The following is a 26,900-nucleotide window of genomic DNA, read 5'->3' as shown; positions in this document are numbered from 1 at the left end:
GAAACACCAGCCAGCAGTGTTGCAATTCAAAGGAACAGAAAGAAAGAATAAGAATCAAGCAATCTGCATGGTGCATGGTATACCGATCCCGCGGATACACATGCAAGGAGTCATTGATCGGGCGATCTCAGATAACCTCCTCCCGCTCCCATCCTGTCGACTTCAGATTCGCGATTCCCTTGTTCCGGATGAGGTTTCGTCGGATCCTTGTACCTGGCTGCATACGGGTTCGGGTCCGCCGCCTGGTTTAGGTTTCCCAGAGTGTGGTTCACCTCTCGGTGTTTGGCTTCGTCTGCCCGAACATACAGCAGCAGATCCTTCATACTGCGTTGGCCCTCTGGCATCTTCCAATACTGGACGGCGATCTCGGGCGCCTCCGTCTTCTCCCATGCGGGAAGCTTTCCGCTTTCGATCTCTTTGATCGCCCGCGTGTAAGTGATCACCGCTTCCTCTTCCAGGTACCCGACGAACCGGTGGCATATGCGTGGCGACAGCAGGTAGGAAATGAAGAATCCGTTGAAGAAGACCCCCTGAGCTCCGAGAACCATGAGGCGCATGAACCATCCTGGTTCTGCGAGCTTGAGGAATGTGAGCAAATGCATTCGTTCGTTGTATGCCTCTTCGAGCAGTGTCTCAATCCTATAGGACGTTAGTTCTGTCGAGCCACGCTATATAGGCCGGAACCTACCATCCGTTGTCTCTCTTCATGCGTCGCAGACTTCTTAGGTGTCTCAACATGCCTCCCACCATGCCTGGTACACCGGCTACACTCTCCAGGAAGATAAAGCGCGTAAGCCATTTCTGCTCGGTCATCTTGAACTTGGCCTCGTTTTCTTTCCCCGCCGGAGGGTGTCGATACCCAGTCACCAAATCCATACCCCATCTCAGAACGCGCACAGTTCCCAGCGCAACCCAGTCGGCCCAATTCTTTGCGTCTCGATGGGCAATTACGACTTCTTTCATCTGCGCATCGGTATAGCTGGTGTTGTCAGCTTCTTGCTGGTCAATGGGCGTGCGTGGTAGCGAGCTTACATAGGATGGACCCAGGCTGTTTCCACCTCCTTGACGTGAGGCGCATTTGGTGGGGGAAAGAATTCCTTGATCTGCGGTTTCGGTGTGGTTGATATGAATTGCTTTCCGGCCGTCTGCTGTCGGTTCGCCACCAACGAACTGCTACAGCGCAGCCCATTCATGGCAACGACACTGGAGTAACCTCGAGCTGTGAGATGCATATATGACTTGGGGATGGCAGCCCGGATGGGCGCCGTGGCTGTCAACGAATTCATCTGGATATAAGCCAGAGACGGATAATATCGTAGTGTCAATGGATATTGTTGGTATGAACCAATAAGGTATTCGATATAGCGGTCGACGGTCTGTCTCATTACATGTATGACCTCTACACCCCGTCTCTATTTATACTCAGCCCACGCAGATTTTTCCAGGTCTATTCATTGCTTCGTATCCAGGTATGACTCTATGGAAGGGTCGGCAAAAGCCGGAGTGCCACCGGAACCTCACAAAACGGCCGCAGGGGAAGTCACGCGGCTCGAAAAGATCCGGATCCGTCAGCCCCAAGACCCAGGTTTCTGACATTGACAAAGCAGTTTAAGGCTCAAATGTGCTCAGCCCCATTACGAGGGGTTCAAGTTGATTGGTATTCATGGTAAATTTGACAAGATCTAGACCGTATACTTCTTCGTAGGGATGGGAAATTTCTACAAGACGAAGGCTGGATCGGGGCTTCCGTTGCCACATCAGGTACGGTACCTGAAGGTTGCCTTTGCTTTCAGTTATTAAGGTAAAATACTCTCGGTCTCGAGGAGCCTACTCAATCATTCTTGATAAAAACACTGAGATGTCTACGGTGTAGTACCCATCTTGTTAAGCGCAACGATGAACAACGAATCCATCCCAAATCCACGCCGTTTGAAATACACCCATTACCTCATAACACCCTCACCTCACCGAACACCCATAGTAAAGGTAAAGGGGGGCGATAGCGTCACCAATAGCCCATCAACTATTACTACCGGCTCGGCACTGCATCCGACCCATGCTCCATAATTTATCTAAACCCATCCATCGTCTATCGAACTCGACTCCCCTCCCCTGGTCCCGGCTCCCAATGGCCTACCTACATAGTACATTACCATCCTTACTAGCGGGTTACCGTCCCCTCCAGCTGCAGGTGCCAGTTCCCAGTTAAGCTCCATCCGCCTGCATTTCGCGGTGGGTCTGACGGTAAGCCAGACGCCTAGAACGGACGTAGAAAGTAGCAACGGGGTCAGCAGGGACATCCCGGCTCCTGCTATCACCATTTTGCTTTACACAACTCTTTATCTTTACCTAAAATTCCAGGATGACTGTTTAAGATCGAGTGTGTCCTCCGTAGAGCTGACTCAGTACTACCCAAATGAAAGCAGCTTGAAATCCCTTCCCATTATAGGTCTGAGAGTATGAAATGGGTGGAGGAAAGTCGGAGTAATTTCGCTCTTCGTATGGGAATACGGGTTTGTATGGAATATGGATCTGGGTTCGGTGTCTGTCGGGATGGCACTGCATGGGGGAAGGATTACTCAAAATCAACGCATCCCGGGCGGAGGTAATCTGCTCTGTTCGGTGTATTGTTTTGGGTTGGTCTGCGTTGTGTTTGTGTTTGTGTTTGTTGTTTGTTTAGAGTACTAAATCTGTATTTTGATGTATATGTTGTGAAGAATGTGACGTGAAGAATGCCTATCTACATGCCTCCCAGTTGGTTTTTAATCAAGGTTTCCTGGTATGCACATAGAGTCGTAAAGCAGACAGGTCTCACTGCAACTAGATAAGAGCAAAAGATTGAGTCTTCCACGTCAAGCATCATCTGAAGAATGCCTGACCCGTTCTACGTATCCTCCTGGAGGCAACCCGGGCTGCCCGATCGGGTGGATCCGGGATGTCCTGTGAGTCAAGGCATCCCGAAGATAACTCGGGATTGAGCCGGGGTTTGCTCCGTTCGTTGACCTACGACGTCACGGATCATTAGGCAGATATAGGGGCCGGTGAACACATTGGATATAGGGCTATCTATTATTTAGCGGTTCTTTTGTAGATTGGCTAGCTGGATATTGAACTGTGTCATATGACCTTTCCATCTAAATGCTAGGATTTTACTGAGGAGTCGAGACAGAGTAGAACACATCGCTCGAGTCATCCATGACAGCAAAAGAAAAAGAAAAGAATCAATATATCTCGTACCCTAATTTTACGCATCTAACATACAACCATCACGGAGACAAAACAGCAATCATTGCGTCCCCTCATATCCCGACTCCGATGTCTTCATGAACCCGAATTCTACTTCGCCATCTTTCGGAGTGATCTGCTTTTTCTCCAACTTGACGACATGCGCGTGACGAGGCCCATTATTGATATCTTTCAGTAGCTTCTGGATGGATTCTTCGGTCCCTTGGGCTTCTCCTTCTACCTGTTTGGGTTTAGCATTTGGATGTCACGGGAGATAAAGGCTTGTAGGTAAGAGAAGGAATAGCATGTATGGTTGAGGTTGTACGAACCCGTCCACAGTGAGTGTTCTTAACCCAGCCTTTTAGGTCATATTCGGCTGCTCTTCGCTGGGTAAAGTCCCTATAGTTGGTAAGGTGTCTGAGCTGGTTGTGCATCTAGAATAGAGGTTGAGTATATTACCGGAATCCAACACCTGGGAGATGTTATGTTAGTCGATCTGATACAGACTCTACATTATAACCTCTCGAGGGATCTAGTGTATACTTGCCTTGAACCGTGCCAGACACTTTGAATGCAATCTGGGTATGTCAGTTCACTGATTTAGATGACGTAGCCGCGAAGGACATGATCGCGGGTGCTACTTAGCCATGGGTGGGGGACTGACACGCTGCGATGCCATTTTCATAGAAGTGTATGTTCTTCTCCAGGTCATAGAAGAGATCACTGGCGCTTAATGTCTTATGGCTGTATTGTTGGTCATGAACCTGTTGAGCAGGGAGGAGCTTAGTCATCTGATATCATGAGGGGTCCACGACTGCTGCTTTCCCGATCCGGCATTGGCGCCCAAGGCTCACACTAGTCCCGATATAGTAGCGCATTGCTGTCCAATCAGCGCACGTCTATCTGGATTAGTCACTTATCGAAGCGTCTCCAGGTGCACGGTATCTAGGCCATGGCCATAGATATTAAGGAATTAGGTTGAGAATGAGATGCATATTAAAGGCCAAGGTGGAACTCGTTTATGGATCAGAAAACCAAGCGGTTGGGCGTGCTGACAGCCGCAGCATGGCAGACAGCGAGATCCGCCCCTGAGCCAAAAATGGAATCTGCGATGATCTCCCCAGCATTATTGTTCCGGTGGCTCTCCGCACTCCCTCTCCATTGTCTTCCTCTTCACTCTCTGCGGGCTTGCACTACGCAATGCTAGTGCTAAGATGCCTCGCTCAGCACTCTCGTGGTTCCGGAGATTATACTCCCTCGATACTCTAGATACTCGTCTCACTGTCTCTTCCTCTACTCCCCCTAAAGCCGCGGCCGACACGCGACCGGCCTCTGCCAGAGATGCCCGCGCACAAGCCATTGCTCGCAATGCCTCCCCTCCGAAATGGCAGACATTCGAGTTTTACATCTACTACATAGTATTTCTAATCGCTGTGCCATTGATGTTCATAACTGCCATCGGCGTTTCGCAGGGTAAGCTTAGATCTCGGACGCGGAAGAGCCATGCTGACGGATTGTTGTAGAAAGCCATCCTACATATTCCATCTACTCTGATCTACTGTCTCCTGGCTGGATCCTCGGACGCAAAGTCGTGGGTGTCACTCGTCAAATGCTCATGCTAATCGCTAACTGCTCTCTTCTGCTAGGATAACTCCGATGCTCAGTACTCGTCGTTCCGCGATAACATACCCTACCTGCTGCTGCTATTAATAGGCCACCCGTTGCTTCGTCGCGTGTATAATTCCTATGTGCGCCCAGTCAATGTAGACTCCGGTTCTTCTAAGTCTTCCCCGGCAGTCGTTGCTGGGGATGCTCGCCTCACTCAGCGGATAGGCTTCGACTTTTACTTCGCACTCGTGTTCATCGCAGCTCTCCACGGTGTTTCCTCTCTGAAAGTCCTCGCAATCCTCTACGTGAACTATAAAATCGCCAAAGACTTACCAAGGAAGTACATCCCTGCGGCGACCTGGACATTCAACATTGGGACGCTGTTTGCCAACGAACTCTGTGCCGGCTACCCGTTTGAACGAGTGGCCGCTTTGTTAGTGTCCCAGGATGGTGCCGCACAGGAAGCACCACTGGTGCTCTTCGGCCGCTATCTCGACGGATTCGGAGGTATTATGCCCCGGTGGGAGATCCTCTTCAATATCACAATCCTCCGGTTGATTAGCTTCAACATGGATTACTATTGGAGTCTTGATTATCCCGCCGGCAGTCCTATCGAAGTAAGTCCACATTACCTCTCGCATACGACCATGCCTGACAGACATAAGAAGAAACAAGTCGACCCTGCCGCACTGTCGGAGCGTGATCGTGTCAGTATCCCCGCGGAGCAGTCCGCGTTCAATGGACGTTACTATCTAGCCTACGTCCTTTACGCACCACTTTACCTGACAGGTCCCATTGTGACATTCAACGACTACATTTCTCAGCAGAGATACGCACCACCGTCTCTTACCCGGACTCGAATCATCCTCTATGGAGTTCGCTTTTTCCTGACACTCTTCGCTATGGAGCTCATTTTGCATTACATATACGCCGTGGCAATCTCTAAAGCGTCTCCTGACTGGTCCCTGTACACAGCCGGCCAACTCAGCATGCTGGCGTACTTCAATCTGCATATCATTTGGCTGAAACTGTTGATCCCATGGCGGTTCTTTCGTTTTTGGGCTTTAGTTGATGGAATCGACCCCACGGAGAACATGATACGCTGTGTCTCAAACAACTACTCTCCGTCTTCCTTTTGGCGTGCATGGCACCGTTCCTTCAACCGTTGGATTGTACGCTATCTTTACGTGCCTCTGGGTGGAGGCAGCAGGGGTGGTGCTGGCCGTGAAAAATCTTCCGGGATGTATGCCAAGGCCCGTCAAATTCTCAACACGCTCATCGTCTTCACCTTTGTCGCCCTCTGGCATGACATTAACCTTCGCCTCCTCATGTGGGGCTGGCTCATCACCCTTTTCGTTCTGCCAGAAATCATCGGCAAGTTGCTATTCCCGGCCAGCAGATGGCGCTCGCATCCCACAGCGTACCGCGTCATTTGCGGAATCGGAGCTGTCGCGAACGTCCTGATGATGATGATCGCGAACCTGGTTGGCTTCGCTTTGGGTGTGGATGGATTGAATGGGCTTTTGGCCGGCATATTGGGTTCTTGGGCCGGCATTGCCTACCTCATCTCAGCGTGCTGTGCTCTATTCGTTGGAGTGCAGGTCATGTTTGAGATCCGTGAAGAGGAAGCACGGGCTGGTATTAACTTGAAGTATTGATCATCTGTGAATATTGTACAGCATTGGTTTAGTAGCTTCTAGAAAAGCAAGAGACTATCCAATAGGTTGAGGCACTAGGTGAGGCGTCAGTGTCGCTCCGGGCGAAGTTGTCCCCTGGTTCCTTTCTGTTTGGAGCGTAGTTTGAGCTCCCGTAGGCTGTATGCTTCTGCAGGCATCCGAACCTGAAATACCGAGTTCGATGCTCTTATACATGCCTTGTGTGGGACTGTATGATTCGAACGTTTAGGCCATGAGATAATACCTCTCGCCACGAGGTCTATCCTGCCGGGAAGTCCAGCCTGCTGGATCCCTGATACATCGCCTGTATCATAATACCCAGCAACGAGAGCCCCACGTCTTTGCGAATTCGGATAAAATCCCAGATCGACAGCCGTCTCGATACCTCACGACCCAATCCCAGTGATATCATCTCCCCCAATCCCCATCCCAAGAACCAGCCCACCCATTAAAAGAACGCCCCACACCTCGAATCCTCATGCACCTTATAACAATCCAACCCACACGTCCTCAAATGACAATTCTTGCAACGAATCTTACCCCAATACCCACACATGCAGCAGAAATACCTCGGCGATTTCCTCATTATCGGCGGTCCCGCACGAGATGCATTATACGTTAATGGCGGTTCCGCGACCAGGGCTTGCATGATACGCTCCGAGGGCGCGGAGGGGATATAAGATTTCAGGAGCGGGTCGTTGTCGTGTTCGGATTTGATGAGGTCGGTGGTGTTGGTGGGTTCTGTTGGGTTCTCTTTGTCGGGGGCTGGGGCTTGGGGTTGAGTCTCGGGTTCGGCTTCGGTGGTTTCGGCGAGGGTGGTTACGGTGGAGGCGCGGGAGGAGGTTGGGGCGATGGAGGGGTGTTTTCGTTGGCGTGAGGTGTCGGGTTTTGATGCTGTTGTTGCTGCTGTGGTGGTGGCTGTGAGGGGGGTGGAGCTGCGGCGGGAGGAGGAAGTGGTGGGTTTGGTGATTTTGTTGACGGAGGGTCGGTGGGAGGTGGTTTGTTGGGCTTGGGTGGTTGCTTGTTGGGCTAGGGATGCTTCTTCGTCGTCGAGGTAGTTGCGGAAGGTCTTTTGGGATTGTAGGATTCGGCGCACGTTCGAGGTGACTTTGCCTCTTGTTCCTGATGGGGGATGTGAGGTTAGTAGGGATGGGATGGGGATGGTGTGGGTGAGTGGGGGCATACCTCGACCAGATGCATCCTTCTGTTTCACGGGGATTGGGACCTGAGTCTCTCGGTGGTTCTCGCGATCAAGTTCCGCTAGATGTCGAACGATCGCATTGCTCTGGCGTGAGGTGAGATCCGCTCGGCCTGGATCCCGGATTCCGCGTTTGCGGCCGATGGCGGGTGTGATGGCGGCTTTGGCTGGGTCGAAGCCGCGATCCGGGACATAGGTCCATCCCGGAGTAGCGTGAGTTTTTGTGCTGGGGAGGAGTTCGACGTGGTACATGTTTTGGAGACGGAGAGTCCGGATGGATGGGGAATCATGATTCTCATGGGTTGTTGGATCTCCGCGAAAATGATACGAGGCGGTCCCGTGGCTCGCGCTGTTTGTCCTGTTTGCAGTGAGCTTGGTCGATGACGCTGCTATTCGCCGCCCGACTGGTATATCAGAGTGATCTAGTATCCGGGAATTTCACGGTAAGCATCGATATTCATAGACAGGTACTCATATGTAATACAGGGTTATGTTCCATTAAGCGGCCATCCATCGCTGTTCCTCCTGGAGTCCATCCGTTCAGACCCTGCAATCGAACCGAATGACATGATAAGACCCGAAGTTGCAACACGTGAACATGAAACAGAAAAGACTATCAGGACTGTAAGTAACAGGTAGAGGGGGAAAATGCACGGTATAATGAGTTCAGGATTTTTGCAAGTGGGCCAGCTCATTTCTTCTTCTGCAGCTGGTCAACCTTGGTTTCTAGTTCACCAATGTACGTCTGCAGCCTTTGCGTCGCCGATTGAAGTGCCTGATGATACGATTAGCAGCTCCTTGAGAGTACATCGGGGAGAAGGGGTAATGTGCACAGTAATATCTTCAGTCAGCATCTCGTTCGCGATCCTGTACTCTCCCAGGATATAGAAATAGACGCCCGCGCTGGCAGCAAGCGCGCCGGAAAGAAAACCGAAAATTCTAATTCCAACATCAGTGACCGATTCAGCACCAATGTAAGTACAGTCCAGGATGGATATACCCTCCGCGAAATGCGCCCACGGGCTTCTTCGCGGGCAGAGTGGGAGCGGGTTCCCTCATGAAGGGCGAGACCGAAAAGCTCCGCGCCGGGACGAAGGCCGGCTTGATTGCGACAGAGCGCAAGGCCGGCACCATTCTCTTGCACGCGGTCATGGTCATGAACAACTGAGTAGTCTAGACTGGTGATCAGTACAGAGCATACTCCAGAGTGACTCGAGCTTCTCACATTGGAAGGAGGTGAAGTTGGGCGCTGGAGCTTGGGATGAGTGACGTTGGAGTTGCTATTTCGGGCGGAGACTGCGGGTGCTGCCGGCCCAATAACCCTCGGCGCGCGTCAATCACTCCTCGCTGGCTGGCTGCTACTATAGCTGCTACCTGCTGGCTATTCGGTTTTCCGCCTACGACGGGCTCTACTTCTGGCAATGCTACTGGATTTATCCACAGGTGCAACCTTCTCAATAACTATTAGACGCCCAAAAGCAACGCTAAGCCGAGTCTATCTAGTACAGAGATTGCAGATCGTGCGATTGACCGCGCGGAGGATGGCATGCAGGCATGGGGTATAATACAAGAGCTCGCTAGATAATCGGGAACAAATGGACTACGCTGTTAATTGGCCATTGTGCTTTCGTTGAACAGATCCGCCAGCAGGTCGTCTCGGCAGACGTCCAACCGCGGATGGCCCATGCTATACGTGCTCTCGAAAGCATGGATGCTGAGCTGATCGAAGAATGGACGAAGGACGCGTTCAACAATCTCATCTTTCGCCGTTTCACGAATCCAGTCAGCCGTCAGGCTTGGCTGCTTCCCTCCATGGCTATCCGTTGTCTCTCCAAGCCCATCTGACGCGACGGATCCCCTCGCACCCAAACTCTGCGATATTTCGTCGGCGAGCGCCAGAGGCTCAAAGCGATCCGGAGGGTAGACGGCATCGATATTATCGGTTACATAAAGCCATTCGAGGAGTTGAAAGTCGTCCGGCGCGAGGATCAGCAGTGTATCGAGAAGCTTGCACGCCTGGAGCAGTGAGTATGGGTTGTACACTTCCTGCTGCTGTCCAAGTGGCACCGACGAGATGGCTTCTTGGAGCTCAGAGTTTATCAACGGCCAGAATGTGGCCAGAGTGGTGGCGGTGCTCTTGAGTGCCAGGGCTCGAAGAACCATGAACACCTCAGACCTAGTCGTGGAGGATGGGGACGAGGAGCTGGTCGCTCCCAAGAGATCTTCCAGTTTCTGAAGGAGCGCAGGCAGCTCCGTGATAAAGTAGTCGTTGTTGGCGGACAGAATGAGGAGGCAGATCCTACGGAGGTTCAACTGCGCCTTTCGGTCAGCCTCGAGACGGGCGGCAGAAGCTCCGACACCAAACATGATGCCTGCAGTACTCGGCGGAGTGAGTCGAGACATCAATTCGGAGAACCGATCCTTGTCTGCAAGCACCCATTGCCGCAAAAGATTCATCCAGCCGTCTTTGACAAGATCCATCTGCATCCCGAAGAACCTTGGGTCGTTGAAGGCGTCGGATACATCCTTTTTCCAAACCTTGGAGGCAACCGGTATCTTGGCTATGTGCTGGAGCAGGACCATAAAGTTCCGGCTCACATTGTTGGGGAAGAGGCGTGAGCGGAAGAGAGGCCCAACTAAATGGGTGGATATTCCAGACACCGCTGTGTTGATACGGTCCGATTCTCCCAAGGTGGTCGTGAAGGCGGGCATGGAGGCGGCAAGAATGCTAAGCATGTCATCCGGCCCGACATGCGGCATTGACGCATTGTCATAGTCGATTGATGCCCGACCAAGAAGTGCCGACTCCTGGGAGAGACCCAGGGGCTTGCTGGTGAATATTGCAGTCAGTAGACGCAGGAGGACGTCCTGCATGTTGTTAGCATGATCACGTCAAAACCAGCGCGGGAAGACAAACCCCAAGCTCCTTTCTCATCCTCCTATCTTCTCCAAAACTAGTATTTTCCAACTTCGCTCCAAGGATCCCGGCAAATTCCACTAACCGTGGAAGGATCTGTCTATGCGGGAAAGGGTTGCTCAAAACATCCCGTAGGAATGTCGTGCAATCTGCCCAGATCTCATCGAGGACGTCATCGTCAAGCGATCTAGCATAGGTCACCAGGAATCCTGCCAGTTCCGATTCCGTAAGGCTTGCAGTCAAGGTGGACTTGCGGCTCGGATCCAATGCGGCAGGGTTTGTCCGCGTGTAGATGGAGTTGAACACAGCCGGGATAGTGATCTTTGGTCGAGACCCATCTAGGGTATGAAGCAGGCTAATGATCAGGGACGATGTATCACTATCCGATTTGGTCCACACTTCCACCGCCGTCTCGAGACATTCCAGTGCCTCGGCCGTGAAAAGATGTTCAAGGATTCGACGCGATCGATTCCTCATGCGAAGAGATGTATATTGGAACGATGCCAAGGATTCCGGGTCTTGAGGGAGGGTGCTGCGCTCCACCGCTCCCCATGACCATATGGAAAAGCATAGTCTCACTGCGTCTTGAAAGCAAAGCAAAACCGTAAGGCGGTTATTGGCCGCACTGGATCGAGTTTGACTCGCTTCGGACGTAAAGACGCCCGACACCATATTGCCAAAAAATCCATGATTCTGGTCCGGACTTTTGGCGGCCGGCACATTGGCCTCTTCCACTAGTAGACGCTCGTGCGCAGTTGCAATGCAGGTTTCCAGGCCGGTGAGTAAAGCAATCGTGGCGTGTTCGGAACGATCTTCTGGCCATCCTTCCGTGCGCTTGAAAGACAGTTGCAGGCTCGCATAGGCTAATTGGATTTCCTTGCAGAAACATTCCACCAGCATCAGGAGAATTTGGAAGATCGATCCCGTGTATAATGGAAGCATTTCACAAAGCAGTACTGTCCACCTCTCCACGATTTCTCTGGAGTTTGGGGAACTGATACCCTTGAGAAGGCATTGAAGAAGTTGTTGAGGGGGTTGAGGCAGAAGGGGCAGTGCAGGGGTTCTATCTGGTTTGTCGCTTGTGAAAGACAAGATGGAAGGGCTTGTCAAACGCTCCCGAGAGCCGGCCCTTTGATGCTTTGGCCGCGGGGGAGGAGGGGGGAGGTACGCCTGAGCGAATCGAACCTTCAACGCCGCGAGGAGAGTGTCAATAAGTGCCGCTTGAATGGCGACACTGCCGCCTTTATCAAGCACACTAGAAAGTCGATCGATTAAGAACGAGTCAATTCCCGACTCTGCCACCTCTTCGGCTCCAGGACCCAGCAGAAGCTGGCGCATGACAAGCAGCGCAGTTTGTTGCAATTTGACCTCCTCCAAGCTCTGCGCGGCGGTCGTTTTATGCCCACTAATCACTTTGAGCGATGATTGGAAAATGACGGCATGAAGACTTTGAGCGCCAACGTTATCTGCAAACATAATCAGGACATGGCCATTGAGGTCTCCTGCAAGAACGAACCTTCCGATGCGGGGGTATCCTTGTGTTTCTCAACCTGCACCAGCGTCTGCGTGAGCAGACTGATCCATCCGTTATGAGCGAGAGTTGAAATTAAATTGGAAATTGTCTGCAATAGGTAGCTACACTCTTTGTAGTCGTCTGGGGAGATGGTTGGATTTGCAGTGTCTGGTTCCAAGCTGTCTGACCGTTGGAAGAGACGATCAAGCTTCGAAACAACCATACGAAAGACCCTGAAAAGTATTAACTCTGCTCAAGGTGATGGTTTCAAAGGCAACACGATCGAGGGGCGGGGCATATCATATGGGGAGAGGATAGGAGAGTATCGAGCTTACTTGTGTATGGAAGACAGATCCTCGAGCCAACGGTGCACGGTCTGGGAAGCTTCACTCACACCTTGGTTGAGCAAATCCAAAACTATGAATAGAGGGCGCTCAAGCATTGAGGATTGGTACGAAATTCCGGTTTGGGGAAAATCATGGGAGTGCTTTGGAGGAAGCTCATATGTACCGTGATGACTGTGAGACCAGAGAACAAAATACTGTCCGGCCTGCTCTGCTGACGATACTTGGCGATATCCGCCAGACACGTCAACCATCAGGGAGGCAATAGCAGCCTCAACTAGATGGTCTGACCAAGAGACAGAATGTAAGTGCCATAAGGAACGAACAGCCTCGACATGGAACTTGGGGTTTAATGGTGAGAGGAACTGCCACAGGCGGCCGACGAGTGCCGGTATCAAGTCGGAGACGTCTTCATAGCTGATATAATACCCAGGGCTGTGGATAAAGTACATGCTCGTCATGGCGGAAGCAATTGAGGAAACGGCCGAGAAGGATGCAGTGGACGTCTGAGCTTGTTCAGTGCGAACACGTTTGCAAAGCGCTAGGTAAAGACGCCTATCGCGTAGCAACCGTGTCTTCGGAAGCTTCTTCAACATGATTATGAGAAGGCTGATCCGTTCGTGCATCTGTGTAGCATCACCGTGACCATCGAGGGCTTCAATGGCTTGCTCGTAGGCATTCCGAACAATGAGTTCCCCCAGGGGTTTGGGGACGAATGGAAGTGGCTGAGGATCCAGACTGTTCTTGCTTTGTTCATAAAAGGCATGTATCCTTCTTAGGATATCAGAGCCAGCTGCGTCAGAACCAGAGCTGTCCTTGAGTGAATCTGACTTCATCAAGAAGGCCCTCTCGGTAAGCAACCCGGTTAGAGAATTCATAACCTTGGATAGCCCGTTCGCCACACGATGTAACTGATTATCACTCAATTTGGGATTCTTTTCCGGAGAGAGCTCGCTCATCTTGATGATGGTGGAAAGGGTCAGCAAAGGTACGTGCGCAAGTACCATGTCTTCTTCGCGCACATTGAAGTTTTCAAGAATAAAATGCGCAAGCTCCAGATTTCTCAATAATTTTTCGTCCCCAGAAGCTAAGTCCTGAGGCTTCCAGTCAACTAGGTAGAGAAGCTCGGAGAAGATAACCCCGCTTTCAACGCCATCGAAGAAAGAGCTGGCACTGCGGAAAACTTCCTCAAACTGACTTTTGGGCGCTTTCGATTCAAAGGCTTGAACACTTCGCATAATTGGCAGAAAGACTTCTGGCACAATGTAGCCGCCAACTTCCCACCGGTCCATCAGTGATAGCGATATGCGGAATGGTCTTGTCTTCTCCGAAGGCACCTCTGTATCTTGCTCAATCATACCAAGCAGACCATTTACCAGGGAAGTCAGCCCGAATCTACTGAAGTACTCAGATTGAGAAATTTCCTGAGCATCAGGATCCGGTTGATGCGCGTTCTCTGACATGGAATTGCGAACTTCAAATGAAGGTCGGTCGTTAGAAGGCTCTGGGCCGAGGAGCCAAGACCATAATCTCCTGTTCAGGCTCATGTCTCGCCGCGACACAACTCCCACGGCTGCAATTATCAGCCTCTGGAGATCTTCTCTGGTAATTCGAGACTGCAAAATAGGAGAGCTCAGTGGTAGATGTGTCACAAGCAAATCAAGAAAATTCCGCTGCACAAGTACTTGCTCGTCTGCCAGTCCAGTTGCGAAACACCGGATCAGCAAGCCAGGTTCCGGTAGAATAACCGAATCGGCAGCCACGGAGATGTCATGAGGGAGATCCGGAGCATCGTTCACATCACCCTTACTCGGCCTGCGGTCTGTGATGCCCAGCTTCGGGAGATAGCGGTTCAAGTAAGCAAGTACACCTGCACGCCGACTAGGACTGGTAATAGATGCAAGAAACAGGCACTGCCAGAAGTAGTGGCCACTATGGCTAGCTTCCGTTCCTTCTTTATATGTCTCCATCTTGCTCGCAATGTCGCGGAATTTGTTGACAAGTCGCATCGTAGGATCAAAGTCGTCACTCGTCTCCTCCTCCAGCCCGGGCAGAAGAGCCAAAATGATAGCCTTCAAAGCCGGCCGAATTGCCCATGGTTCTAGGCTGCATATGTGTGTTTCCATTAGGGACAGGAAGAGGGGTCGGACGGTGAGCGAAGCGAACGTCAAAGTGGGCGCGATACCAGGGAGATACAAGGGTAGGTCCTGCGACAGTCCTTCCGGCTAACAGATCCAAGACTGATGTTAGCGAAGAACAGACCCCCAGGACAACAAGCGATGGATGCGAACCTTGATCAGATTGAATATGTATGTATATACTTCGAGAGCTTTCTGGTGGACACCAGACGGCAATGAAGGGTTCAGGCACTGAGAAAGGCGTTTCGCAACCAGTAATTTATGAGGCACAATGGGCAAGTCCGCCGGATGAGATTGGAGAGCCTGTCATCATCTCCATCAATAACATGCGTAGTTATCCCCTGGTCCATAGGTCATCATACCTTTAGCAGCCGGCTCAGGAATGAAATGTAATCCGCCCATTCCTGCAACGCGGTGTCGAACAGCGACAGGGCTCGTTCCACCGTGGTGGCATAACGGCGGTAGTTCTTGTCCTTTTTCAAAGGTTCTAGAGGAATCAGAGGGGTAAGTGTCCAGCTGTGCTAAGGGGTCGCAGGGCGCGTGGTGACCGACCTTCCTTCCCCCGTAGTCGGGAGCGCGTGAGAGAGCTGTCGGAGCTTGCGGGGGAGTTGGACCTCGGAAACGAGCTCGGATCAAGGCTCATGGTGCGATTGTCGGATGATCAATACTGTCCTGAAAGTCTGGCTGCGGGTCGCACCTCGTCATATTTTGTGCATCAGGACAGACTGAGTGGGGGGGCAGGTTGGTTGGCTGGTTGAGCTGATGATGCGAAAGAGCCAGGCGGCCATGTTTCCGTCTATCTGGCGTCGTCCGCCCGCCCGCCTTTGGGGGAGCTCCGCCGGGGGGTCCATTTCTCCCCTTCAGTCCGCCGTCAATGCTTGTTTCCTCCACCCGCCGCCGTCGCATTGCGGCCTGCAACTCCCGCCATGCGGCATACCCCTCGTCAGTCTTGTGGAATGGCTCGGTATATCTTCACTAGCTAGTATATCCGTCGCAACCGACTCGATCTCTACATGATACCTAGCTAGTGTGACGCATCTCCGGCTGAGGCAACCTCCGGTGCGCGTGAGCTGAGAGCATGGATTCGACCGATCCCGGTCCGTCGCAGGACACCCCCGGTCATAACGCTCCACGGGCGCAGACCCCCACAGATGTCGACCCTGTATTGTCATCCGCAAGGTCCACAGGTTCGACCGGTGAAGACCGCAGCTCGACTCCCGATGAACGACCGCCGCCCCTACCTCCGCGCCCAAACACCTTGAGTCTGTTGGATGAGGGAGGGGCATCTCCCCGGATACCGCGGCAGCCCGCACAGCCAGCTCTCCAGTCCAGGGCAACGACAGCCGTGTCTCTCACAGATATTGCTTCCCAGGATGCGGGGAAAGATGGCCTCTCTGTGCGCAATCTGCCTGGCGCACTGAAGGCTAAGGCGAGCCTCAGCCACTTGGCCAGCCCGAGGGGAAGTGAGGCTGGCGATACTGCAAGTATCCGAAGCTCCATACCGCAAGGCGACCTAGGCGACGTTGAAAACGTCTTTGGCGACTTTCTGGCAACAGAGCCTGGGCTTACCCAACAGCAAACCACGGGACTCTTGCAGTTCCCAGAATTTCAAGCCGATGACGTGGAAGACGACTTTGCAAGCGAGTTTGAGCCAGTGGGAGACGTGGGTGAAGAAGGGGAGCATGAGGGTATGCATGACCTGCTTGACACATTCACTACAGTCACTGACCTACTATTCCTCTCAGAACTCGTCCTCGATAATTGGAAGGCTAAGCGGAAACACTATATCATCCTTTCGGCTGCTGGCAAGCCGATCTGGACGCGACATGGTGATGGTGGGCTTATATCAACATATGTTGGCGTCATCCAGACCATCATATCGTTCTATGAAGATGCTAAAGATCATCTAAGCAGCTTCTCCGCTGGAGATACCAAGTTCGTGGTGGTCAACAAGGGGCCATTATACCTTGTTGCGATCAGTCGCATGCTTGAGAGCGATACTCAGCTGAAACTCCAACTGGAAGCCCTATATATGCAAATACTGTCTACGCTGACCCTTCCATCCTTGTCTCACCTCTTCTCGATCCGCCCTTCTACTGACCTCAAGCGGCCACTCCAAGGGTCCGAGACCCTTCTATCCACATTGGCCGATAGCTTTACGAAAGGATCCCCATCCACACTCCTTTCCGCATTGGAATGTCTCAAGATTCGCAAGTCTCATCGACAAACAATCAACAACACGCTGCTGAAGACCAGAGTTAGCAGCCTCCTTTATGGCTTGGTAGTTGCGGGTGGTCGGCTGGTCAATGTTGTGCGGCCTAAGAAGCATTCATTGCACCCTGGCGATTTGCAGCTGCTTTTCAACATGATATTCGAGGCCGAGGCGGTTAAAGCCGGCGGTGGTGAGAGCTGGATTCCAGTGTGCCTTCCAGGCTTCAACAGCAGCGGGTACCTCTACATGTACGTCAGCTTTCTCGATCTTCGAGATGATACTGGCACTACCGCCGATGATACGACCACCAAAGAAGAGTCTGTTGCGATTATTTTCATAAGCGCAAATAAGGAGAGCTTCTTCGAATTGCAGGGAATGCGCGATACGTTCGTTGAGGTAGGCACCATTGCTTCATATGATAACAAGCAGGAGGCTGACAATGCCTCTTCAATAACAGCAATTGGAGAAGAACGGCAGTCTCAAGATCATTAAGGATGCCGTTGACAAGGGCCGGCCCAGCACAACGGACATTGTCCCAGGAACAGTCCTGCATCACTTTTTATACAAATCCCGGGCCAACGTCCAATTTACCATGTCCTCGTATGACCCGGAGTTCTCCTCCATATCCCGACGTCGAAGGTGTGTACATCTGCTGTGCTTGAACCGTGTTCTGTCGATATTTCGATGCTAACGCATTGATGCGACTTCTTCAGATTAATGTCTACCTACAACAACCTCCATGCAAGCATCCATGCCAAGCATACCCATGTCAAGATTCACCACTGTGTCTCGCAATCATCAAGCTCATTTGCTTGGGTGACGCCTGTTTTCGAGTTTTATTGCGTTGCGGGTACAAACGCGAACCGGAATGCACTTGCTCAGAGCGCGAGCAAGATCATTGAGTGGGTGCATCAAGAAGAAGAGAGATTGTTCATCATTGGCGGTGCGGTGCGTATAACACAACCCCTGCTTCAAGTCGAACTAAACTGACACATCTTTTAACAGGTATTTTGAGCGACTCATCATAGACGATCTATAAACTTCAGTTGGAACTGCGTTCTGGTTATAGATATAAGGATCGAATGACGGCTGACATTTGTTGGAGGACATACAATCATCATCACAACAGAAATTCACAGCACCTCCATTAATACACTAACATCAACCATATACATACTTCCACCACTATCCCAGTATTCTTAATCCGACCATGACCATGATCACTTAGTCAATCGTATCCTCCCTCAAAGCAAACAGCTGCTGAATAAGCTCATCCGACTTGGCCCGAATCGCATTATGATACATGACATTCGTAATAAACTGCTTGATGCCCTTGATCTTGGCCGCGGTGTTCTGCGCATGATCAAAGTGCACATACATATCGTCTACGAAAGTGGCCGCGTAAACAGGGACCTCGTTCTTCGCCAGCTGGGCTTCGTTGTAAAGCGCGGGCCAGTCGTCAATTGATGCGAGGATTTCCGCTGCGTCTCTGATCTTGGCGAGTTCGGTGTATGACTCGAACATGTCTTTGTAGACCTGTGGAGTGATTATTATGTTAGTGGGTTGTATGTGGTCGACAAGAGGGGGACTTTTACCATTTCACCGGTGAAGAGGATTTCGGGCTTGGTGGTATCAATGTGGAAGTCGGGATTGGATGCGCGGAACTTATCTGCGGACCAGTTGGAGGGTTTCCTGTCGGGAATACGGTGTTAGTTGTATGTTGAGGAGTAATAGGAGATGGAGAGGGAGAGGTCCCACCCTTGGCAGTAGATAGCCTCGTGCAGGATGGCGTAGATGACATTGTTGTCCATGCCACCGAAACTGTCGATTGAGGTCAGAGTGGGATGGGTCAGAGACCCGAAGATGTCCAGGTCGCTCCAGGCGCGGAGCACGAGATCTAATTCGTGTTAGCGAGGCTGGGGATGTTAAGTTATAGATTCTGTTACCATGAATGCTGTCGAGACCACCTGCGGTATGTTAGCAAAAATATCAAGAGATGGGCGTCTCTCGATGCCGCTTACCGTGCATGCCGAACAATATGCCCAGTTGCTGGAATCGCTCCGGGGTTAGAGTTCCAGTCGGCAGAGCAACCTGGTTGTCCTTCAGATATTGGACAATCTGCTTGACGCGTTCTACGTCCTCGGGGAACTTAGAATAGTATGCCTTGTTTCTTTCGAGGACCTTTTCTTTGTGTGGGTTAGCTTATTTTGTAGTCAATGGTATGGAGTTGTGACTTACCATAGGTGCGTGCATAGACGGGATCAGGGTTGTCGACAAGAGGAGGAAGACCACCACAGATAAAGGCCTCGGCCAGTCCTTCCGGGCTTGTGGTAGATGCAGAGTTAGTCTGTTGGTTGGAATATTTCGGAAAATCTTGTGAGGGAAGGCTGGCTTACAACATGGAAAGGTAGGTTACAGCGCAGAAACCCCCGAAGCTTTGGCCGATGATGCTCCATTTCCGTTTGTCCTCAGGGTAATCTGTCGTAAGACAACGACGGACAGCCTCACAATCGCGGACAATGCTGTCTGCGCGGAAATTCTTCATATACTCTGCTTGTTTAATAGCATTGCCTTGGCGGGCAAGCGTGCCTGCTGTGATGGTCGAACTGAGGCCCGTGCCACGTTGGTCAAGGAACAAGACCTACTCAGTCAGAAAGCTTCATCTAATTCAAATCAAAAAACACCGGGTACCTGATAGCCCTTGTCAAGGACTGTTCCAATCCAGCCATACTCTTGCGGGGGGCGACATCCCATTCCGGGACCACCCTGCAAGTACACTAGAAAAGGTAGCTGCTTGTCATCCTTAATGCCCTCATGGGGCTCAGCCGGGGTTACCAGACGACGAACGCTCCGGGCGAAAAGTCTCAGAGTGCCATCGGTGGGCTTGTTGTAATTGAGAGGGACATCAAAGAACAGCTCAGCCACTCGAAGCCTTCCTAGACAACCCCACCTTTTAGCCGTGCTATTTCTTTGTCTCAGAAGAACGAACATACCTGGGATGTTATGGAAGCGCCGATCGATTAATTTAGCCGCCATGGTCGTGGCTTGGGGGTGGTCCTGACTTGATGGACTATTCTGGAGGGTGCAATTGCTCCCCGAGGTGATTGAGGTGGCGTGACGGCAGAAGTGGTCAAGACGGGGTCGCTTTAGCCCCCGTTGATTCTCAATACGGTATGTTCGAAACTAATACGCCGCCGACCCAAGATAGATAAAGCTTCGCCCGCGCTGTCAGACTCCGCCATCACTCCGCTTCGGGCATATAACCGCGCCTATCAATCGCTTCGAGCATTACAAGTCTGAGGCCATCCAGGGGCCAGATGCAATTTGCCAATTATGCTGCCTGCTTAGCTTCCCCGGAACGTTTCCCACTGGTTCCGCCCGTCAGACTTCGCCAAACCCCGTCAAACCCCGTCAGAACCCCTCGGAGATCCTTGCAGACCCGCTCCCTCAATTACCTCAATGTAGCAGGTACAGCCGGCTCACTCAGTCACGCTCTATAGCCGGACTAGCTACAGTATAAAGACTTGTAACGCGGCAGATATTGCCAAAATACTTTGAAGACAACAAGCAGTGACCGTGTCGCATAGGTTCGGCACTTGTCTCTTCTGGTGTACCTCGATGACAGACCGAATTCCAGATCGAGCCAAAAGAAAAAAGTCGTGCAATGGAGCTCAAAGATATCAAGAAAACTGCTCAAGAGCAGGGCCACCTACACCAAGAGCTATGGGAACTCACGCAAACCTATCAACCAGGTGGTGTGCTGCCCACTGCCAGTGACATGTCAAGAGCCAGGGCCTCTTTGCCCGAGTCTCTCACTGATGCAGGGGCGGGTTTTGAAAACACTACGCAGCATATCCTGAATGATCTGGTTCCAGCTTTCAATCGCAGCAGTATAAACCCCAATTATTACGGATTCGTTACGGGTGGCACCACCCCAGCCGCACTGTTCGCAGACAATCTTGTATCTGCTTACGATCAGAATGTCCAGGTGCATCTGCCAGAGCACTCGATATCGACAGACGTCGAAGCCACTGCATTGGGCCTTCTTGCAGATCTCCTACGGCTAGACCGGCACCATTGGAGTAATGGAACTTTCACCACGGGAGGCACAGCCAGTAATATCCATGGGTTAGTCTGCGGGAGGGAGTTTGTCCTCCGGACGGCTGCAAAGAAGAAGGGCATTGCTGTCGGAAGCGTTGGCGAGTATGGCTTGTTTGAACTCATTCAGGCTACAGGCCTCTCCGGTGTCCAAGTTCTCACAACGTTCCCCCACTCTTCGTTAACAAAAGCGGCTGGGGTACTTGGGATTGGCCGCGCAAACGTTAAGAGTATGTGCCGGGATGGTCATTATCTCCAATTTGATCTGGAGAGGCTTGAATCTGAACTGGCAAGGTCTACCAAGGCGAGCATCGTGACTGTCTCGTGTGGAGAGGTGAACACTGGACACTTTGCGACGTCTAGTTTGACTGAAATGAAGAACTTGCGTCGCCTTTGTGACGAATACGGGGCTTGGCTTCATGTTGATGGTGCCTTTGGCATTTTTGGCCGTGTTCTAGAGGGCGCGGAATTTTCCACTATCTCAAAGGGATGCGAAGGCATGGAGCTGGCGGATTCCATCGCAGGCGATGCGCACAAACTGCTAAACGTGCCATATGATTGTGGCTTCTTCTTTTGTCGCCATTCCGGTGAAGCAGAAAATGTCTTCCAAAACGCAAATGCAGCTTACTTGACTGGGGGCCAATCTGGTGCCCCTTCGATTCCTTCTCCCCTCAACATTGGAATGGAAAATTCAAGACGGTTCAGAGCCTTGCCAGCATACGCCACGCTTGTGGCGTATGGTCGGACTGGATATCGGGAAATGCTGCAGAAGCAGATTCGACTCAGCAGAATGATTGCCGGATGGATCTTTGATCATCCCAAGTACAATGCACTACCAGAACTGGCCAGCAAGGATGCTTTGCTTGACCAGACTTACATCATAGTACTCCTCAGCGCGAAGGACGACGAGTTGAACAACAACCTAACGAAAAGGATAAACGCAACTTCGAAGATGTGGGTGTCTGGAAGCTCCTGGAAAGGCAGACCAGCTTGTAGGATCGCGATCTCGAATTGGAGGGTCGAGGAAGAGAGGGATTTTGCGCTTGTGACAGAGGTCTTGAATAGCGTGGCTGGAGGACTGTCATAGAGTATTTTCTGGCTAGCCCGGCACCCCTTTATGTTTATATGATATAGAGATTAATACGCGCCATGCCAGTGGCATTAATAATTGTGAGATACGCATTCCATCATGTTTCTTCATATCATAGTTCAGTTCATGTGTCAATGCATGGACACGTTGATGACTAAGGGAGTTCAGTCACTTTCGAGTCCGACCAATAAATGCTCTCGCTTTTCCCCTAAGGCAACATCATAATCCTCAGTATTCGACGGCTAGGTGGAAGACCTCCTGACACCGCTCAGTATGGTCTACCGTGGAAAGCCTTCTAAATCGTGCCGGGAGTGCCGAAGACGCGACATTAAAGTATCCAGACCCCCTCTGCTGTTGAACTTCCGGATGAACCGCGCTTACACTAGTCTTTAGTGTGATAAGATGAAGGATTGCTGCTCACAATGTGCTCGTGCAGGACTATCATGCTCGGGATATGCAAACCCCACCGATCTGGTCATTCTCGATGAGACCCCTGCTACGGCCGAGAAGGTGCTGAGGAAACGCTCTTTGCAGCGTCAGTCCTCCCCTGATCCTCTGTCAACGAGGCTCCTTCCCACTGTGCTACAATGTGCAAAGTACCTCTATATCTCGCAATACGTTCAAGACACACCACCAACTGGTCTCTTCTCGTACATGCAAGTCTTTTATCCGTCGAAATCTGACGATTACCCTCTTCTTGACACTGTGATCAATGCTGTGTTCATGGCCAACTTTTCGTCTTTGCAAGGTTGTCGGCCAGCTCTTTATCATGCTCAGGTTGGCTATGGATCAGCTTTGTCTCTGACACGGAAAGCGATCCACTCGCCGAAGGAGGCATTATTAGATAGAACATTGTTCTCCATTTTGCTCATGAGTGTTTTCGAGCGAGTGGCCAATTCAGGACGGCAAGAATTCAATCTGCGGAATGGACATTTGCAAGGTGCAGTTAAATTAATGTCCTTGAGGGGCACTAGTCAGTTCATGGATGAGGGCGGCATCATAATGTTCTCGCACCTTACAGAGCTTGTTATTCTCGATTGCCTTGCCAACGAAGTCGATACTTGACAACCATCTAGATCAGTTATCCAAGCATCTGCCTTCTTTTATTTCAAGGAGACAGACACCTGAAACCCCCAAGCACATCAGTAACCAGGTTGGATGTTTACCGATTACAACACGTTGAGATGCTGGAATAATATTCGCGTTGTTCGCATCCAACTAGCGAGGATCATACGTGAGCGATGTGCTCAACTACTAGGGAGCACAACAGACGATGCCTCTACTATGAAAGCGCTTCATAACGCTAACCAGAGAGCTATTTCTCTCGCCTCGGACATTTGCTTTTCTGTTCCCTGCATGGGAGCTCAGGGCAAATTACCTTGTATGATCTCCAGCGTGCATTCTTCTACGCTACTGTTTCATCTTCATGTGGCCAAAGAGATGGTTTCGGGGCCGGCTGAATCGAGGCTATCAATCCTCGAACGACTACAATATCTAAGGGAAAAGCAACCGTCTTCGCAGCATAAGTCATGGTATGGCTTGCAGGTAGCTCCTCAAGGGGGACCAGATTTGTGGGAGGGATGGCAGCTTTGTACCTTGTATGTGTTATTTCAGCATAATCAGGGGTGTGGTTAGTGGTTAGTGGTTTCTGACGGGCAATGCCATTGGACACAGACGCCACCAAACCCGACCAAAACTCCTTCAATGTGAATGCGTTCATGCTCGGGGACCTCGCAAGCCGGGGGAAGATGCGGAGAGGCTGTTTTCAGGAGTCTCACTTGTTCACCGCTCGTGCAGACACAGGAGGGGTCACTATATACTTCCTTCGTGGCTTCAGGAGCCAATATTTGGCGCAATCGTTTGATCTTGACTTACGCACGTCGGAGATGTACCGCAATCCATAAGCTGTTATCAGCCGGCAAACAGTCCGTGCGGTCCAAACACCTAATCTGAGCGCAGCCACTACCAATGGGCCGTGTGTTATGCAACTTTCAGTCACTTGATGGCAGTTCGTCGCCTATATAGCTGAGGCGTGTCTTCCAGACGCTCTTAAACCAAACGGTACTACAATCGAGATCAAGATTCAGAGATATACTATATTGTCCCAGCAACCACAAACATGGCAGTTCAGCTTGATGTGAACCCGGGATTGCGAGGTATGCCCACGGGCCTTCCGCGCCTCGTCCCCGTCGACCGCAGCCTTTTCCCCGACGGACTCCGCACCAGTGGCCAGCATCCCCCCATTCCCAGCCAGCTGCGTTCCTTCGAGGACTACCCATTGCATAAAGTCGCCCTGCTGTCCTATGTTCTTGTCCCTAGCCACCCCGTTCGTCTATCGCTGATGAGCAGTGAGACAGTGATTTTATTATATCTATTATAAGTTCTCTCAGACGTGTACTTTGTCTTCTTTTTCAAATTAAAGAATTGGAATAACATAGAGCGTTAAAAAGAATGTCTAACGCTGGCGCACTCCCACCTCCCCCCGATGGTGGATTTCACGCTTGGGCCCAAGTGGTCTCCGGCCACTTGGTGGTTGCGGTGACATGGGGCTATGCAGCCAGCTTCAGCGTCTTCCAAGACCATTATGATGTCGCTCTACCGCAAACCTCGTCCGATATATCGTGGATCGGTGGCTTCCAGGTCTTCTGTCTCCTGTTCATTTCCCCTCTCTCCGGGCGCGCGACCGATGCTGGACAAGCTCGGCTTGTCGTCAGCATTGGTGCATTTTTGTTATTACTTGGAACTTTCATGACTAGCCTAGCGACAGTCTACTGGCAGTTATTTCTCTCCCAGGGGCTCTGCATTGGTATCGGTCAGGGTCTTATGTGGTTGCCTAGTGTGACACTCCTGTCCACGTACTTTGTTCGACGCCGTGTGTTCGCCGTCACGGCAGCTGCCACCGGAACCAGTACCGGTGGGATTATCTTCCCAGCCATAATTCAGTTCCTGTCTCCAAGAATTGGTGAGACCACCCTCCATTTTGTTGACGTAATCCCGATTTGGACTCTAATTATCTTAATATTTTCGCCCCCCCACCCCAAGGCTTTCCATGGGCTGTACGGTGCATGGGTTTAGTCGTCTTTGTCATGCTCCTGGTTATACTTGCCCTACTACGTCCTCGACTGCCGCCACGCAAGTCGGGTCCCTTGGTTGAATGGGGAGCATTCACCGAGCCAGCCTATATGCTTTTCACTCTCGGGGTCTTTCTCCTCTACTGGACCCTCTACTTTGCGTTCTTTTATGTATGTCGCGCATCCCTAGCCCCCTGTTCCGTCCCCCCCCCGCCCGCGGGCGATCGTCTCCTTCTCGGTCTACTTGAGCAGGCGGACAAAATCTAAGAAAACCTAGATTCAAGTGTACGCGACCGACACTCTAGGTCTTTCTGCCCGCGCAGGTGTCAACCTAGTCATCGTGATCAATGCATGCGGGATTCCAATCCGTGCGCCCTGTGGATATCTCGCGGATAGGTACATAGGGCCGCTGAACTGCTTGATTCCGTGGGTCGGCATATGTGGGGTTTTGATGTTCTGTTGGGCGGGCGTCCACAATGTGGCTGGCTTGTATATCTTCGCGGTGTTCTATGGTCTTGCTTCCGCGGCTGCCATGGGTCTGTTTGCTGGTACGGTGCCATCTTTGACGAAGGACCTGGATAAGATCGGCACTCGGGTTGGGATGGCACTTGCCATGATGAGCTTTGGTCCCCTGACGGGACCTTCGGTAGCGGGGGCTTTGATTGCGCGGTCTGGAGATGACAGTTATTTACCCGCACAACTCTGGGCCGGGGCTGCTCTGATGGTTGGGTCGTTGTCCTTGATAGGGGCCCGTCTAATTATCGCCGGTCCTCACCTCCCAGTCAAGGTTTGAAAGTCTGTGATGCATTCCAGTGATGTGTTGATTTGGCTTTTCCTTTGTATCGTGCTATCTTAGCTACACCTCCTTCCGTGACCCCTATTGCCTGTTGCGAAAGTCTCGGCGGTTCTTCGAGCCGAAACTGCAGTACATGTCTACTGATTAGATAGTAGGCTGCTATTCTGATATCAACACATCTAGTTCCCATTTGGGGTCACGATCACAACCACTAGCTTCGAAGATGAACCCTATAGGCGTGTGAAAGCAGTGACGCAGAGGCGATGAACTCGTGGCTCATGTGGCATATGCTCGGAACATAACCCGTTTTCACGCAACCGCTGGTGTATCTCCTTACCTGGCCCCGGTTTCCAGATCTCAACGTGACAGTCAATGGCAACCAGACTCTACGGATCATTGCAAACTGACTGAACAAGGCCTACTTTATATGCAGAGCGTTAAGATCAATGGACACGCCTGAACAAAGACCTTGTTCGAGCACGAGGATGCCAATGACCAAAGGGGAGGGGGGCACGATTGGGTTCGACCTGAGCCCGTGAATAATTTAGACCACATTGATTCTGCTCCGATACAATTGAATGATTTAGCTTCAGGGCGCCAGGAATGTAGACAAAACTTTGCGCCTTTTTCACATCCTAGTGGTACCCTGCACATCACCCAAGAAATTTGAAACCTGAATTGAGGTACAAGTGTGATGATGATAATTCTCACTATCGATGGGGGATAAGTACAGCTAGTTATAGCTAGGGTAATTGTCTTCTCTAGCCTGCCGCATTCCCTGATCAGACCACCTCTGGTAGCCTGTCCATTGTATGGAGGGCACATCACAATTGTATATCACATCGTGTAACTGGCTGCCTCAGGCCATCAACACCCTTCGGATCAGATCCCCCATCAGTGAAGTAATCCAGACATCAAAGGATATCCCTGTTAGTTAGTTACGTCGACGCGTCCCAGGGCTTCTATTTCATTGGTTTGCCCTGGAAGGTGGATTTTCGCGATTGCTTGAGGTTC

At 51.4% G+C, this 26,900-nt stretch overlaps 12 protein-coding genes across 12 annotated transcripts; 6 read left to right on the top strand and 6 right to left on the bottom strand.

Moving 5' to 3' along the window:
- Positions 1-110: 110 nt before the first annotated feature.
- BO80DRAFT_448410 (alternative oxidase) lies at positions 111-1,385 on the bottom strand (the record flags this gene model as incomplete). The annotated part of the gene is made up of 3 exons (XM_025721668.1): positions 111-639; positions 689-979; positions 1,033-1,385. 3 exons carry the CDS (start codon positions 1,383-1,385, stop codon positions 111-113), a joined length of 1,173 nt encoding a protein of 390 aa, XP_025571747.1.
- A 1,744-nt stretch (positions 1,386-3,129) lies between these two features.
- Positions 3,130-3,980, bottom strand: BO80DRAFT_414777 (acylphosphatase). Its single transcript, XM_025718115.1, has 5 exons — positions 3,890-3,980; positions 3,773-3,803; positions 3,685-3,697; positions 3,555-3,624; positions 3,130-3,466 (listed from the first exon to the last, which is right to left on the bottom strand). Exons 1-5 carry the CDS (start codon positions 3,935-3,937, stop codon positions 3,287-3,289), a joined length of 342 nt encoding a protein of 113 aa, XP_025571746.1. The 5' UTR covers positions 3,938-3,980; the 3' UTR covers positions 3,130-3,286.
- Positions 3,981-4,229: 249 nt separating this feature from the next.
- Positions 4,230-6,926, top strand: BO80DRAFT_389775 (putative glycerol:H+ symporter (Gup1)). Its single transcript, XM_025717129.1, has 4 exons — positions 4,230-4,698; positions 4,749-4,816; positions 4,872-5,450; positions 5,499-6,926. The coding sequence occupies exons 1-4, from the start codon at positions 4,440-4,442 to the stop codon at positions 6,489-6,491; spliced, it is 1,899 nt and encodes a 632-aa protein (XP_025571745.1). The 5' UTR covers positions 4,230-4,439; the 3' UTR covers positions 6,492-6,926.
- A 31-nt stretch (positions 6,927-6,957) lies between these two features.
- On the bottom strand, positions 6,958-7,959 carry BO80DRAFT_448408 (putative HIT finger domain protein; the record flags this gene model as incomplete). Its single annotated transcript, XM_025721667.1, has 2 exons — positions 6,958-7,631; positions 7,695-7,959. 2 exons carry the CDS (start codon positions 7,957-7,959, stop codon positions 6,958-6,960), a joined length of 939 nt encoding a protein of 312 aa, XP_025571744.1.
- Positions 7,960-8,062: 103 nt separating this feature from the next.
- BO80DRAFT_389767 (uncharacterized protein) lies at positions 8,063-8,891 on the bottom strand. The gene is made up of 3 exons (XM_025717128.1): positions 8,708-8,891; positions 8,541-8,646; positions 8,063-8,482 (listed from the first exon to the last, which is right to left on the bottom strand). The coding sequence occupies exons 1-3, from the start codon at positions 8,863-8,865 to the stop codon at positions 8,399-8,401; spliced, it is 348 nt and encodes a 115-aa protein (XP_025571743.1). The 5' UTR covers positions 8,866-8,891; the 3' UTR covers positions 8,063-8,398.
- Positions 8,892-9,122: 231 nt separating this feature from the next.
- BO80DRAFT_467830 (cellular morphogenesis regulator DopA) lies at positions 9,123-15,553 on the bottom strand. The gene is made up of 7 exons (XM_025722887.1): positions 15,172-15,553; positions 14,982-15,106; positions 14,773-14,922; positions 12,473-14,706; positions 12,141-12,370; positions 10,625-12,090; positions 9,123-10,575 (listed from the first exon to the last, which is right to left on the bottom strand). Exons 1-7 carry the CDS (start codon positions 15,260-15,262, stop codon positions 9,316-9,318), a joined length of 5,556 nt encoding a protein of 1,851 aa, XP_025571742.1. The 5' UTR covers positions 15,263-15,553; the 3' UTR covers positions 9,123-9,315.
- BO80DRAFT_414761 (guanine nucleotide exchange factor MON1) lies at positions 15,364-17,821 on the top strand (the record flags this gene model as incomplete). The annotated part of the gene is made up of 4 exons (XM_025718114.1): positions 15,364-16,307; positions 16,365-17,227; positions 17,289-17,470; positions 17,545-17,821. Exons 1-4 carry the CDS (start codon positions 15,698-15,700, stop codon positions 17,819-17,821), a joined length of 1,932 nt encoding a protein of 643 aa, XP_025571741.1. The 5' UTR covers positions 15,364-15,697.
- Positions 17,822-17,890: 69 nt separating this feature from the next.
- Positions 17,891-20,100, bottom strand: BO80DRAFT_428263 (proline iminopeptidase). The gene is made up of 9 exons (XM_025720212.1): positions 19,825-20,100; positions 19,523-19,767; positions 19,228-19,472; positions 19,070-19,155; positions 18,853-19,017; positions 18,778-18,798; positions 18,590-18,728; positions 18,427-18,523; positions 17,891-18,367 (listed from the first exon to the last, which is right to left on the bottom strand). Exons 1-9 carry the CDS (start codon positions 19,865-19,867, stop codon positions 18,056-18,058), a joined length of 1,353 nt encoding a protein of 450 aa, XP_025571740.1. The 5' UTR covers positions 19,868-20,100; the 3' UTR covers positions 17,891-18,055.
- On the top strand, positions 20,095-22,102 carry BO80DRAFT_428262 (pyridoxal phosphate-dependent decarboxylase family protein). The gene has a single exon (XM_025720211.1). It carries the CDS (start codon positions 20,496-20,498, stop codon positions 22,014-22,016), a length of 1,521 nt encoding a protein of 506 aa, XP_025571739.1. The 5' UTR covers positions 20,095-20,495; the 3' UTR covers positions 22,017-22,102.
- A 190-nt stretch (positions 22,103-22,292) lies between these two features.
- On the top strand, positions 22,293-23,084 carry BO80DRAFT_363973 (Zn(II)2Cys6 transcription factor; the record flags this gene model as incomplete). Its single annotated transcript, XM_025716126.1, has 2 exons — positions 22,293-22,352; positions 22,413-23,084. 2 exons carry the CDS (start codon positions 22,293-22,295, stop codon positions 23,082-23,084), a joined length of 732 nt encoding a protein of 243 aa, XP_025571738.1.
- Positions 23,085-23,302: 218 nt separating this feature from the next.
- Positions 23,303-24,229, top strand: BO80DRAFT_428261 (uncharacterized protein; the record flags this gene model as incomplete). Its single annotated transcript, XM_025720210.1, has 2 exons — positions 23,303-23,617; positions 23,694-24,229. Coding segments are annotated over 2 exons (505 nt in total), but the record flags the coding sequence as incomplete, so codon positions are not given.
- On the top strand, positions 24,106-26,096 carry BO80DRAFT_192306 (MFS general substrate transporter). The gene is made up of 3 exons (XM_025714125.1): positions 24,106-24,981; positions 25,062-25,261; positions 25,368-26,096. Exons 1-3 carry the CDS (start codon positions 24,471-24,473, stop codon positions 25,881-25,883), a joined length of 1,227 nt encoding a protein of 408 aa, XP_025571736.1. The 5' UTR covers positions 24,106-24,470; the 3' UTR covers positions 25,884-26,096.
- The last annotated feature ends 804 nt before the right edge of the window (positions 26,097-26,900 follow it).

This window comes from Aspergillus ibericus (assembly GCF_003184845.1).
Source record: "Aspergillus ibericus CBS 121593 unplaced genomic scaffold BO80scaffold_45, whole genome shotgun sequence".
In the NCBI taxonomy this organism is placed as follows: domain Eukaryota; kingdom Fungi; phylum Ascomycota; class Eurotiomycetes; order Eurotiales; family Aspergillaceae; genus Aspergillus; species Aspergillus ibericus.
This window is presented reverse-complemented; position numbering and strand designations above follow the sequence as displayed.